Source organism: Pipistrellus hanaki, assembly GCF_964339955.1.
Source record: "Pipistrellus hanaki genome assembly, chromosome: 2".
NCBI lineage: Eukaryota > Metazoa > Chordata > Mammalia > Chiroptera > Vespertilionidae > Pipistrellus > Pipistrellus hanaki.
The window spans coordinates 168,180,894-168,193,568 of NC_140504.1; the positions used below are offsets into that span (position 1 = coordinate 168,180,894).

A 12,675-nucleotide genomic window follows, 5' to 3' on the forward strand; every position below is an offset into this window, starting at 1 on the left:
GTTAAGGGCACATGCCCAGGCTGTGAGTTTGATCCCCAGTAGGGGGCATGCAGAAGGCAGCCAATCAATGATTCTCTCTCATCATTGATGTTTCTATCTCTCTCTCTCTCTCCCTTTCTCTCTGAAATAAAAATATATTTTAAAAAAAGCAAAAGAACAAAACCCCAAAAACCAACTGTTGTGAATCCACTTTCAGTCACTAAAATTACCAGTTAAGAGTTTATGTATTTATCTCCAAGTTCAAGTACCGAGACCACCTTGGGGGTTATTTTAACCAAACTGCTAAAATTATTAACATTATGAAGGTTGAGGCAGGATGAAAGACTCCACCCTTTAAATTTCCAGTCCTGTATCTATCTACATATTTTTTCAGATAACCCTCTAATTGCTACATGGTTACCCCCTAAATGACTCATGTATATATCCACCTGACATCCATTACCCAACCACTGGGATGTGACCAGACCTCCTGGCACCCATCTTCTGGGCCACCAAGCATGCATCATCCTGATTGCCTGACATCTGACTGATAACCATTCTGGACCAATTGTAGGGCTAAGAACTTAGCAGAACTGATAATTCTCAAGACTGTACATTTTACTATAAGAACTTTTAACCTTCCTTTCTTCTTTGGAACACTTCTGGGCTTTTGCCTAGCTGTGTTTGTTTCCCGTTTGCAAATTCCAACACTCTACCATTTATTTCTAGCAACCTCTGAGTTCATTTGGCAAGACTAAGCATTCATCACAATATTCCCAACTCAAAGGATTGCAACAATCAGAAAAATTAGAAAATTTCAAATAAAATCTCAGTAAAATTTAACAAAAGTTAAAAATGAAACTAGAACAAAATTAAGTTTCTAAGTGGCTCATTTGTTAGCCAAGCAAGTGAGTTAACCAACGGGTGAGTTAGATTTGTAGCAGCTGAAGAAATTTATCCACAGAAAATAAACTTGCTTAAGACTATCAGACTCGGGGTGAGAACTATTGCAAAAAAAGTTGACATAGTAGAAATACTGAGTCAATTTAAAACAAAGCATATCATTTCAAGATTTTTGTCTTCATGTTACCAATAATGCTGAGTTGTTTATTTCAGGGATCAGTGTCAAGTTTGAAGCAACTGAGGAATTAGCCTCTATGAATGTTCTTATATGTTGTTCTTGTGGTTAATCCTCACCCAAGGATTTTTTTTTTCCACTGGTTGCCTCCCACACTCGCCCCAGGTCAGCAGATCGAGGTTGCAACCGATGTCCGAAGTCCGTGCCCTTGACTGGAATTGAACCTGCCACCCATCAGTCGACAGGCCGATGCTCTAACCACTGAAAAACACAGGCTAGGGCCTCTATGAATATTCTTCATGGAAGAACTAGAGACAAGATCATTTTCAAAGAGGTTGAGAAAACAAGAATACAATACAATCTAAAATGTTACCACATTTATGTTGATAAAAACATGTATGGAGCAGACAATGATTTAGTTGGACAAATTTATCTTTGATGAGGTGTTTCAAAGCCTATGATTATTTATTGTCTTATTCATCAGCAATACTTTGCGAAAAATATATGAATCTATCATGTCATAGTTAACCAGTGGTGTTCAAAGCCTATGATTACTTATTGTCTTATTCATCAACAGTACTTTGCAAAAAATACATAAATCTATCATGTCATAGTGAACCAGTGGTGCTATTCGCTCTTATAGACTTTACAATCACTAGTTCTGTGAAATTTTATCAGAAATAAACAGAATTTCTTGAATTGCTCTAACTGTGGAGTAGTAGTTTGATAGTTTAGCAATGGGAACATTTTATTGCAATGTTTTGAGCCAAGATTAAAAATTTTCAACCAGTATTATCAAACCTCAAATGGCTTTGGAAATTAGCTCCTGCTGCAGACTTGATATGTTCAACCAACATTACAAAACAGTACTTCTACGCAAACTTATCTTATGGTAAAGTCATTTCAACAACTAATGTTATCTGAATCACAAGTAATGGTAAGCTGCTTTATACACACACTCCTGTTCTGTCAAAAGTTAAAACAAAAAAAATCGTATCTCCATTTGCACACAAATTTGTAGCAATGTTTTCCAAGCAAACTATAGTTCCAATAGTGTTTTTCAGACCTTGGTGGAAGCTCTTTTAACTGTGCTACTGAAGAGCTTCCACCTAATTTTCAATCAGAAGTCATTAATTTACAATGTAATATGACATGCTAAAAGGCAAAAATATCAGGAAAGAATCTAATAGAATTTTATAAATGCTTTTTAAGTGATAAATATGGTCAAGTAAAAGCATATGCTCATGGATTGATATCTGGCAGCACCTGTCAGTGTGAAAGCACATTTTCAAAGATGAAGTATGTAAAATTGTATTACAAATCATTATGAGGCGGATGTTTGCAATCACTTGATGACAGAGAACATTAATTTTGACCCCCCTCAAAAAGCAAACTATATTCCCAATAGAATTTCATTCTTGTCACTAACAGACCTGTATTGCAAAAAGAAAATTACTATTATCATTTAAACTTAGTAAAAAAAAATTTTATTAAAAATTTGCAGAGCCGAAACTGCTTTGGCTCAGTGGATAGAGCGTCAGCCTGAGGACTGAAAGATCCCGGGTTAGATTCCGGTAAAGGGCATGTACGTTGGTTGTGGGCACATCCCCAGTAGGGGGTGTGCAGGAGGCGGCTGATCGATGATTCTCTCTCATCATCGATTGTTTCTAGCTCTCCATCCCTCTCTCCCTTCCTCTCTGTAAAAAGTCAATAAAAAATATTTTTTTAAAAATTTTTTGCAGAATTTTTTTCTTTCTTGTTATATAAGTACCAGTACCTCTAAAATAGCCTCAATTTTTCCTCTTTTTTTTAAATATATATTTTATTGATTTTTTTACAGAGAGGAAGGGAGAGAGATAGAGAGCTAGAAATGTCAATGAGAGAGAAACATCGACCAGCTGCCTCTTGCACAACCCCTACCGGGGATGTGCCCGCAACCAACATACATGCCCTTGACCAGAATCGAACGTGGGGCCTCTCAGTCTGCAGACCGACGCTCTACTGCTGAGCCAAACTGGTTTCGGCCAATTTTTCCTCTTGACAAAGCCCAAAATATTTGTTATCTAGCCCTTTACAGAAAACATTTGATAACCTCTGGGATACATTATTTTTAAAACATGTACTTGGACAACTGGTAGTCCATAAATATATATATGTATATATATTTTTTTATATATATATATATATATATATATTTATATATATATATATTTATATATATATATATATATATATATATATATATATATATTTATATATATATATATTTTTTTTTTTGGTTTATTTTTTTCCATTGATTTTTAGCAAGGGAGAAAGGAAAGTCAATGTGAGACACACACTGATTAGCTGCCTCCCACACTAGTCTTAACGAGGCAGGGGATCAAACCTACAACCCAGCTTATGTGTCCTTGACCAGAAACTGAACCCACGACCCTTTGGTACTCAGGCCAGTGCTCTAACCACTGAGTGGCATTAGCTAGGGCTGGTTATCCATATTTTTAAAAATCAGTAATAAAATTAGATCCTTACTTAAATGTAAAAAGCAAAACTGCAAAACTTTTAAAAGACAATAATATGAAAAAAGCACAAACCATAAATAAAACATATGAGTTAGTCTGATTAAATTTTAAGACTTTCCTTTTTTTTGTCTTGGTTAATCATCACTCACCTGAGGATATTTTTTCCACTGATTTCCAGAGAGAGTGGAAGGAAGTGGGGGAGAGGGGGAAAGAGAAACTTCTATTTGAGAGATACACCAGAAGGTGTGGATGGATCCTACAACCCAGGTACTAGCCCTAAATCAGGAATCAAACTCCAGGCCCTTTGATGTGTGAGCTGACACTCTTAACCACTGAGCAAATGGGCAAGGGCAAATTTTAACTTTCTAAACAAAAGGTAAAGGTAAGCTATTATCTTGGGAAATATATTTGCAATTTGTATAACAAACAATTAGTGTTTAAAATATGTAAAGAATTCTTACAAGTCAATTTAAAAAAGGAAAAGACACAACCCAATAAAAAAAAATGGGCCGTTGATAGAAGGATAAATCCAAATGTTCAGGAAACATAAAATAATGCTAGTAATTAAGGAACTACAAATAAAATATTTTTTAAGAGAAAATATTTCTCACAGATCAGATTCTCAATAATTTTTTTTTTAATCTAACATTAAGAGTCAGGAGGAATGTATAGAAGCAGAAGCTCTCATACTCTATTGGTATAAATGTAAACTAGTATGACTGACTATAAATACTATGGGCTCAGTACACAAATTCATGCACCTTGAAAGGAACTGTGGGCCACTAGGCTGTGGTGACCACAGGGGCAGGTCTCAACCCATCCTCTGTGCCCCAGCCTGGCCCCTCCCACCACAGCCCCCAGTCCTTTCTGCTGGCAGCCTGCTCCCGCTGCTGCTACTCCCATGCACTGATGGCACCAGCCCAGCTTGTACCCGCTGATGGCAGAGCGATTGGGGCTGGCGCCAGCAGGGGGTGCAAGCCGAGGCTGCTGCTGCTCTGATTGCCCCTCAGGAGCAGGGGGAGGTGGAGAAGCCCTCAGGGGCAATCAAGGCCAGCAGCTGCCACTGGCACCTGCTGAGGGTGCTGAGCGATTGGGACTGGTGCCAGACGCCGACAGTGGGTGTGAGACTGACGCCAGCAGTGGGCGCAAACAGGACTGGAACTGGCAGTGGGTGCGAGTGGTGCCATCACCGGCAGCAGGTGTGAGAGGCAGCTGCTGAACCCAATCATTCCCCAGGTACAGGGGGAGGTAGAGAATCTGAGGGACAATCGGGGCTAGTGTTGGGTGTTGGCAGTGGGTGCAAAAGGGGATGGTGCCGGCAGCAGGTGTGAGCACCAGGCAGGACCATGGAGTGCAGGAGCAAAGAATTTTCAGTAACCACCAGAGGCTCACCCTGATGACAGCGACTGGTGCCCCAATCACCTGGTCCATCCTCCTGCTGCGGCTGCCATCCACCATGTTCTGTGCTCTGCTGCCAGCTGCTGAAGCCCGCCATGTTCTGCACACACCCCTGGTGGTCAACTCACATCATAGCAACCATTTGTTCAGTTGTTCCGCCATTCAGTCTATTTGCATATTAGGGTTTTATATATAAGTGGCAATATCTAGGAGGGTTTAAAATATATCATTTCACTTACAGGCATCATTTCACCTACAGGCATACTCAAGGCCTGGTGCGCAAATTCGTGCATGGGTGGGGTCCCCTGGCTAGTGATTGAGGCCTATCGGGGGGGGGGGGGGGGGGGGGGGGGGGGGGGGGCAGCCAGCAGAGGGGAGGGACCGCGGAGGTTGGCGGGCCAGCCCCTCCCATCCCCCAATCAGGGGCCTGGAGGGGGGAGGGAAGAGGCTGGACAGACAGGGGGAGGAGCCACAGAAGATTGGCAGGCCGGGGGAAGGGGCTGTGGGAGGCTGGCTGTGGGAGCGCACTGACCACCAGGGGGCAACTCCTGCATTAAGCATCTGCCTCTTGGTGATCAGGGCGCATCACAGTGACTGATCAACCGGTCATTATGGTTATTCTGTTGGAAAGGTCACTTAGGTTTTTTTATATATATATATATACTGTGAATGAAAAAGGGACCACATACTAAACCAGATAAGCTGAGGGGAGGCCTACATGGTGAATCTTTACAAACTTAGAGACCAAAAGTAACCATATAAGATGGTCTGAACATAAAAATTCCTAACTAAATGTGGGTAGTCACACCCTACGCATGTAGCTTCCTTGACAAAGCTCAATTTTTACCTCAAGAGAGGCTGTATATTGTCTTTCTGCATCTAAGGTAACTTACATTTTAAATGTCAGAATAGCCACCTTTTCCAGTCCCCTCAGGGCATGCCCACCATACGCAGAGCCTACAGAACTCCTTATTGTTATCTTGTACCCCAAAAACTATCTCTATGCTATAAATGTTAACTATCTTGTGTCCACCAATGTAAAAGAAGTGTCTCTCCATTTTACTTTTTATCCAATCTGAGATATTTTCCTGCTTTACTTTCTCCCATCCCCTAATCCAGGGGTCCTCAAACTTTTTAAAGTGGGGGCCAGATCACGGTCCCTCAGAGAGCTGGAGGGCTGGACTATATGAACTACTAATTCCTACTGTAACACCTCGGCTGCGCTCACTGCCCAAAAAACCTGGCGGGCCAGGTCAGACTCCTCTGTGGGCCGCATGTGACCCGCGGGCCGTAGTTTGAAGATCCCTGCCCTAATCTATCAAAAATGGATTTCACATAAACATCTGTCTTATCCTTTTTTTCTGAAGGCGGGGGCGGGGGGGGGGGGGGGGAGGGGAGGAGACAAACAAAAAAAACTGCCACTCTCTAGAGTTTTCTCAATTTGTTGAAATTTTGCTTTCTGATAATTGTCATCAGTTTGGTTCAAATGAATTCATAAAAATTCTCTATAGGTTTAGATATTTCTTATGACAATAATACATCTACATATATAAAACCCTAATATGCAAATAGTCCAAACGCAGAACTGAACAACCTAATAAGCAGTCGTTATGATGTGCACTAACCACCAGGGGGCACACGCAAAACATGGTGGGCATCAGCAGGTGAGCAGGGGTGCCAGACCAAGGCAGGGTGCCAGTTCCTGTCATTGGGCCAGCCTCTGGTGGTTACTTAAAAGTCTTGGCTCCCGCATGCCACAGTCCCACCTGGCGCTTGCACTCGCTGTCAGCACCGATCGCCCCTCAGGGCTTCTCCACCTCTCCCTGCCCCTGAAGGGCGATCAGGACAGCAGCCACTGCTCATACCTGCTAATGGGGCCAGCCCTGCTGGCACCAGCCCCAATCGTCAGTGCTGTCAACGGGTGCAAGTGGGGCTGGCACTTTCAGCACATGAGAGCAGCGAGAGTGGGGCTGCTGGCAGACAGGGGACCGGGAACCACAGCAGGAGAGGCCAGGCAGGGACATGGAGGATGGGCCAAGACCTGCCTTGTGCCCAGTGAAGCCCAATAGCCCACTATTCCTTTCACTGTGCTATAGATATAAACTCTCAAATGTGCACAAGGAATCGTGTATAAAAATGATTGTTGAGGCACTGGAAACAACTTAAATGCCCAACAATGAGAGAAAAGATAAATTGTGGCATAATCATAAAGAAACATATAACAGAAAACTGGGAGCACTAGTGGTTTGGCTCAGTGGATAGAGCATCGGCCCACAATGAAGGGTCTTGGGTTCAATTCCAGTCAAAGGCACATACCTCAATTGAAGGCTTGCTCCCTGACCCTGGTCAGGGCATGCAGAATACAACCAATCAATGTGTCTTTCTCACATCGATATTTCTCTCTCTCTTTCTCTCTCTCTCTCTCTCTCACTCTCTCACTCTTCCCCTCCTTCCGGCCTCTCTAAAAATCAATGGAAAAATATTCTCAGTTGAGGATTAACAAAAAAAACAAACAAAAAAACAAACAAACAAAAACCTGGGAATAACGTAAGTGACCAGTAACGGAAAACAGATAAATTATAATGTATTCATACAACAAGCTACTAAACAACTTTTAACACAAAATAAATAGTGTTACACTTATCAGCATAAACAAATATCAAAAGCTATGTTAAAACAAAAAAACAAGTTACAAGACATTCGATGTGATATAACTTCTATTGGTATAAAGTCTTAAAACAGTAATACTGTATATAGGTAAATATATATTTAATAAAAAAATATATAGAAACTGTATAGATGCCAAATTCAGATAATGGTTAACACTGGAAAATGATGGTAGAGAATGACATGGGAGGAGGCATTATACAAAGAGCTTCAAGTATATCTGTATGGTTTTGTTTCTTTAAAAAAAATTTTATCTAAAATAAAAGCAAGAAATAAAGTTACTTAAAAAAAAAAAAAACACAAAAAAAAACATACACACAAAACAGTCTGGCCAGTGTGGCTCAGTCTGGCCAGTGTGGCTCAGTGGTTGAGTATCACCCTATGAACCAAGAAGTCAAGATTTGATTCCTGGTCAGAGCAAAAGCCTGGATTGAGGGCTTGATCCCCAGTAAGGGATGTACGAGAGGCAGCAAATCAATGCATCAATGATTCTCGCTCGTCATTGATGTTTCTCTCTCTCTCTCCCTCTTCCTTCCTCTCTGAAATCAACAAAAATATATATATTTTAAAATACAAACTGAAAAATATCTATATAATAAAAGCCTAAGCAACCATTATGGCAGAATGACCAGAATGACTGGTTGCTATGATGTGTAATGACCATCAGAGGGCAGAAGCTCAGTGCAGGAGCTGCTCCTGGTGGTCAGTGTGCTCCCACAGGGGGAGCACTGCTCAGCCACAAGCTGAGTTCAGAACTAGCAAGCATAGGGGCAGTGGCGGGAGCCTCTCCCACCTCTGTGGCAGCGCTAAAGAGCAGCAAACCAAACGGGCAGTGAGCAGGTGGGCAGGAAGTGGCCCTAAGCCAGCCATTGGACATCCCCTGAGAAGTCCCAGACTGCAAGAAGACGCAGGCCGGGCTGAGGGACTCCTTCCCCCACTGCACAAATTTCGTGCACTGAGCCTCTAGTAATATAATAATTAGGCCAGAAGAGAAAAGGATGAAGGCATCAGAAATGGAAACAAGACGGCAAGACAGGCACTATTCTAGGCACTGAGGTACTCCAGTGAACAAAATAAAGTCCTGGCTTTCATGAACAAATAAATATATACTGTATCCAATGACAGTAAGTGCTATGAAGAAAAATAAAATAGTAAGAAAGAATATAGGGGTGGGAAACCTGTGTTATGAGGCAACCTAGGGAGCAAAGGAAGCAGGGAAAAGAAGAAGTCTGGGGAATGAGCCATAGGCATTCCAAAATGTAGATGTCAAGAGGATAAGGAGGATCCTGCGAATAAGGCAGAAAGAGAACTAAGTACAGTGGTGACCTGGAAGTCAATTGAAAAAGCATTTCAAGTTGGAAACTCTGTCATATGATACTAAAAGGTCTAGGAAGATAAGAACTTGAGAACCGATCAATTTAAAGGTTATTGGTGGTCTTGAAAATAGCAATTTTGGTACAGCAAGAGTGGCAAAGCCCACTTTGGGTTCAAGAAACAATGGAAGATGATAAACTGCATCCTTTTGTGTGTGTGTTTGTGTGTGTTAATCCTCACCCGAGGATATTTTTCCATTGATCTTATAGAGAGTGGAAGAGAGAAGGAAAGACAAACATCAATGTGAGAGAAACAGATCAACAGATTGCCTCCTGCGTGCACCACGGCCTAGGCCTGGGCCAGGGAGGAGCCAGCAACCAACCAAGAATCAAACCCAGGACTCTTTGGTCGGAAGGCCGATGACACTATCCACTGAACAAAACTGGCCAGGCACAGACAACTCTTTCAATAAGCTTTGCTATAAAGGAAACCAAGAAAATTGAATAGCTGTAAGGGGATAGTTCAAAGGGGATGTGAAGTAAAATGTTTTTCCACAGAAGATAAAAACAATTATAGCATATCTGTATGCTTGTAATAAAAATCCAGTAAGAGAAGGAAACTGATGATGCAACATGGAATGGGATAATTGATGTATGGGGTCAGTAAAGAGGAGATAGGATTTAGTGCACGAGTGGAGAGGTCTTAGTATATAATTGATTTATTAATAACAGAACGCATTCAAAGACTCAAAGAGACAGTACCACCCTATAAAATATTCAGCACAATAGAGGGGAAAGACAAATAGAACTTACAAAAATGAAATATCTTGAAAAAACTTGCTACCGGGGCACACAATGTGTAAATAACTTAGTTACCCAGCCAGGGCTCAGATACTGTTCTAACTGCTCTAGATGTATCTCTCCATTTAATGATCTAATTTTCTGCAAACTTTATTTGACAAATACTTATTTTGTGTGTTTGTTGTTGTTGTTGTTACCTCCTGCACCAGCCCTGAAAAGTTGGTTGGTCCAGTTGCCTGTTGGATTTCCGGTCAGGGCACATACCTAGGTTATGGGTTTGATCCCTGGTCAGGGTGAATATAATGTTTCTCTCTCACCTTCCCACCTTCCTTTTTCTCCAAAAATCCAGAGAGAAACATATGGAGGATAAAAAAAATTTTTTTAAAGCACAGTACCTGACACATAGTGTGTATTCTATAAACATTAACTGTTACTATGTATCTTTATATAGGCAGACAAAAACTAAAGCTGTTACTGAAAGTTTAATTTGAAAGACAAAAACTAAACACCTTTTATCAATGTTTCAACTTGTTCATTTACATATTACTAATACAACCACATCTTTAATGAAAAAAATAAAATTTAGCTCCTCCATAAAAGATCTCTTTAACCTGCAACCTGGAGGAAAAAATAATACAGACATGGAGTGAAAAGACAAAACAGGCCAGTCTTAAACTTGAGGTTAAATCACTTTTTTGCTAGATTTCTGTTTCAATCATCTGTCAAATGGGAATGGGTGTGGAGTGGAAAAAATTATCTCGAAGGTCCTTTCCTGCTCTATAAACAAATTGGGACTAAACTCTTCAGCTTTCGACTCAACAAGAGTAAGAATTCTATAAGAGTCAGTAAATGATGCCCTGGATTTGGTGGCAGGGCTTTAATCAACTGTTATTTAGCTATGTAATTCTGAGCAAGAAGCAAACTCTCTGGGTCTCAATTTCTTCAACGTGTAAAATGAAGTTGTATACAATCTCTCTTTAAAATACATAACATTCTATGAAGTAAGCTACCTGTGAAGGAAATATACAGGTGGGGATTCAGCCACCAGCTAAGAGATGTTTGGAAGATTGCAGTATAAAGCAAAAGTAGAGGATTTCAGAACTAGGAGAAAAAGAAAAAAAAAGGAGAAAAAAAAAGGAGGAAAAAAAAAAAAAAAAACCTTACAAGTCTAAGACTCACACAACTGAGACTGATATATTCTTGGAAGAGGTCAACCCAATCATTCCAGTAATGAGAAACCCATGGAAACAAGCCACTTCATCACGGACCAACTATGATGCCTAAAGTTCTTTTCCTCAAGCCACACCATCCTCTTAGTTAACTTCCACCTATTCGTTTTATTCCTATTTCAACTAAAGACACCTTAGTTGAAATAGGAATAAAACGAATAAACGTGAAATACGAATAAAACGTGTGAGTAGGTAACATACCCCTTAAGTATCCTCTCCAAAATGAAAAACCCCAACTCTTCAACCTTTCTTCATAACACCAAGACACTCTTCGCACCCAGCCTGTTTTCCTTAGAGAAATCTCCATTCTCGCTTCACATCAAAATTACTCGAACCACTATTCCCATTCTGACATTCTGATTCCTTGAGGAACCCATGACACGATTTCCCACCTGTCCGGCTGACACCACACGGAAGCCCCTAATTGCCCCAGCCACCTCCACCCCAAGGAAGCATTCAGGGGTGGGCAGGGCGACCCTCCAGCTCCTTGAGGCGATACAGACACGGGAAGTGACCGCGGCAGCTAGAGAGAGAGGCCAGGGGCCGGCACCCGGCTCTCCTCCCCGTTCCAAACCCCTCCCTCACCGGTATTGCTTGGGGTCGCTAGGAGACTTGACGATCTCAGGGTCTCCGGCATTATTGATAGGCCCCCTCCGTCCCTGCTCCTCAGATTCATCTACTCCTAGACGGGCAACCCGGCCGCTCTCGCCAGAATCCTGGCCGCCGGACTGCAGGTCGGGGCAGCTGCAGGTCGACTTCGCCTTGTTCCTCCCAGGCATGGTTGGCGCGGGAAAGGGTCTGCCCTCCGCCGAGTCTTCGCACCGGCCCCGCGCTACGGTTCTCCACAGCGCCGCGAGCTCCCGCCCGGCCGCACACCACAACTTCCTCCCGGTGGCACTGACTGCGGCGACCGCGACTCTCCTCAGCATTCACCACCGAGCCGGAGCGAAGGGCATCCCATTCCCCGGGGCCCACCTCCCCCTCCTACTCCTCCTCCAGCTGCTTTTTCCTCCTCCGCGTTTCTGAGGCGGTGGCGGCGGCCGGCGCTGGTGCTGCCGCAGCCGCCAAGGAGGCCAGGCCTGCGCCCCTCCCCCAACGCGGTCTCCCGCACGCTGACTACCCCTCCGCGCCCCGCCCGCCCTCCGGTGACGCTGCCGGCCCTACCCAATAAAGAGGCGGGACGGCGGTCACGCGCACGTAAGCAGCCAATGGGAACGGAGGATAAAAGGAACCGAAGAGCCCCAGTCCGGTTCGCTGACCCGGAGAGGGCTCTTCGAAACTCAGGTGGGCGGGGCGAGGGAGAAGAGGCGGAGGGAGCGGCGCGGAGGATGACGGGAGGAAGGGCGTTCGGGCGGCCCCGCCGCGTTTATGACGTATGGGGAAGGTTGGTTTGAGGAGGCCGCCGCTCAAGTGTGACCCGCGACTCAGAAAAATATTCCCCCCGATGAGGAAACCGAGGTGTGCCCCCTGCCCCCGCAGTTCGGGGCGATGCCTTCGGCCGTGATTCAGCACGTGGAGAAGTGGAGCACCGGAAGTACTTTTCTTCGCCGCCGGATGGCAGTTGCTCGAGTGTGGAGCCCCGCAGAGCGGGGCGGAAGGCCCAAGATAGCCCTGGCACTGCTCCACCTTATCGCTGGCCACCTTTTGCTGGTATTCACCCCCAAAGCCCAGAAAGGTGCTTAAGAGACCGG

The 12,675-nt window shown here is 43.4% G+C and overlaps 2 protein-coding genes across 2 annotated transcripts in view; both read right to left on the reverse strand.

The window, feature by feature from the left end:
• Positions 1–12,132, reverse strand: part of NRDC (nardilysin convertase) — a 69,955-nt gene extending 57,823 nt beyond the window's left edge. The window contains exon 1 of the mRNA XM_084872871.1: positions 11,570–12,132. Within this exon, the coding sequence (XP_084728997.1) occupies positions 11,570–11,913 (344 nt within the window). The 5' untranslated portion in view covers positions 11,914–12,132. The remainder of the gene's footprint in view (positions 1–11,569) is intronic.
• The window catches only part of CC2D1B (coiled-coil and C2 domain containing 1B), a 502,063-nt gene that overhangs the window by 167,360 nt on the left and 322,028 nt on the right, over positions 1–12,675 (reverse strand). The window lies entirely within an intron of this gene.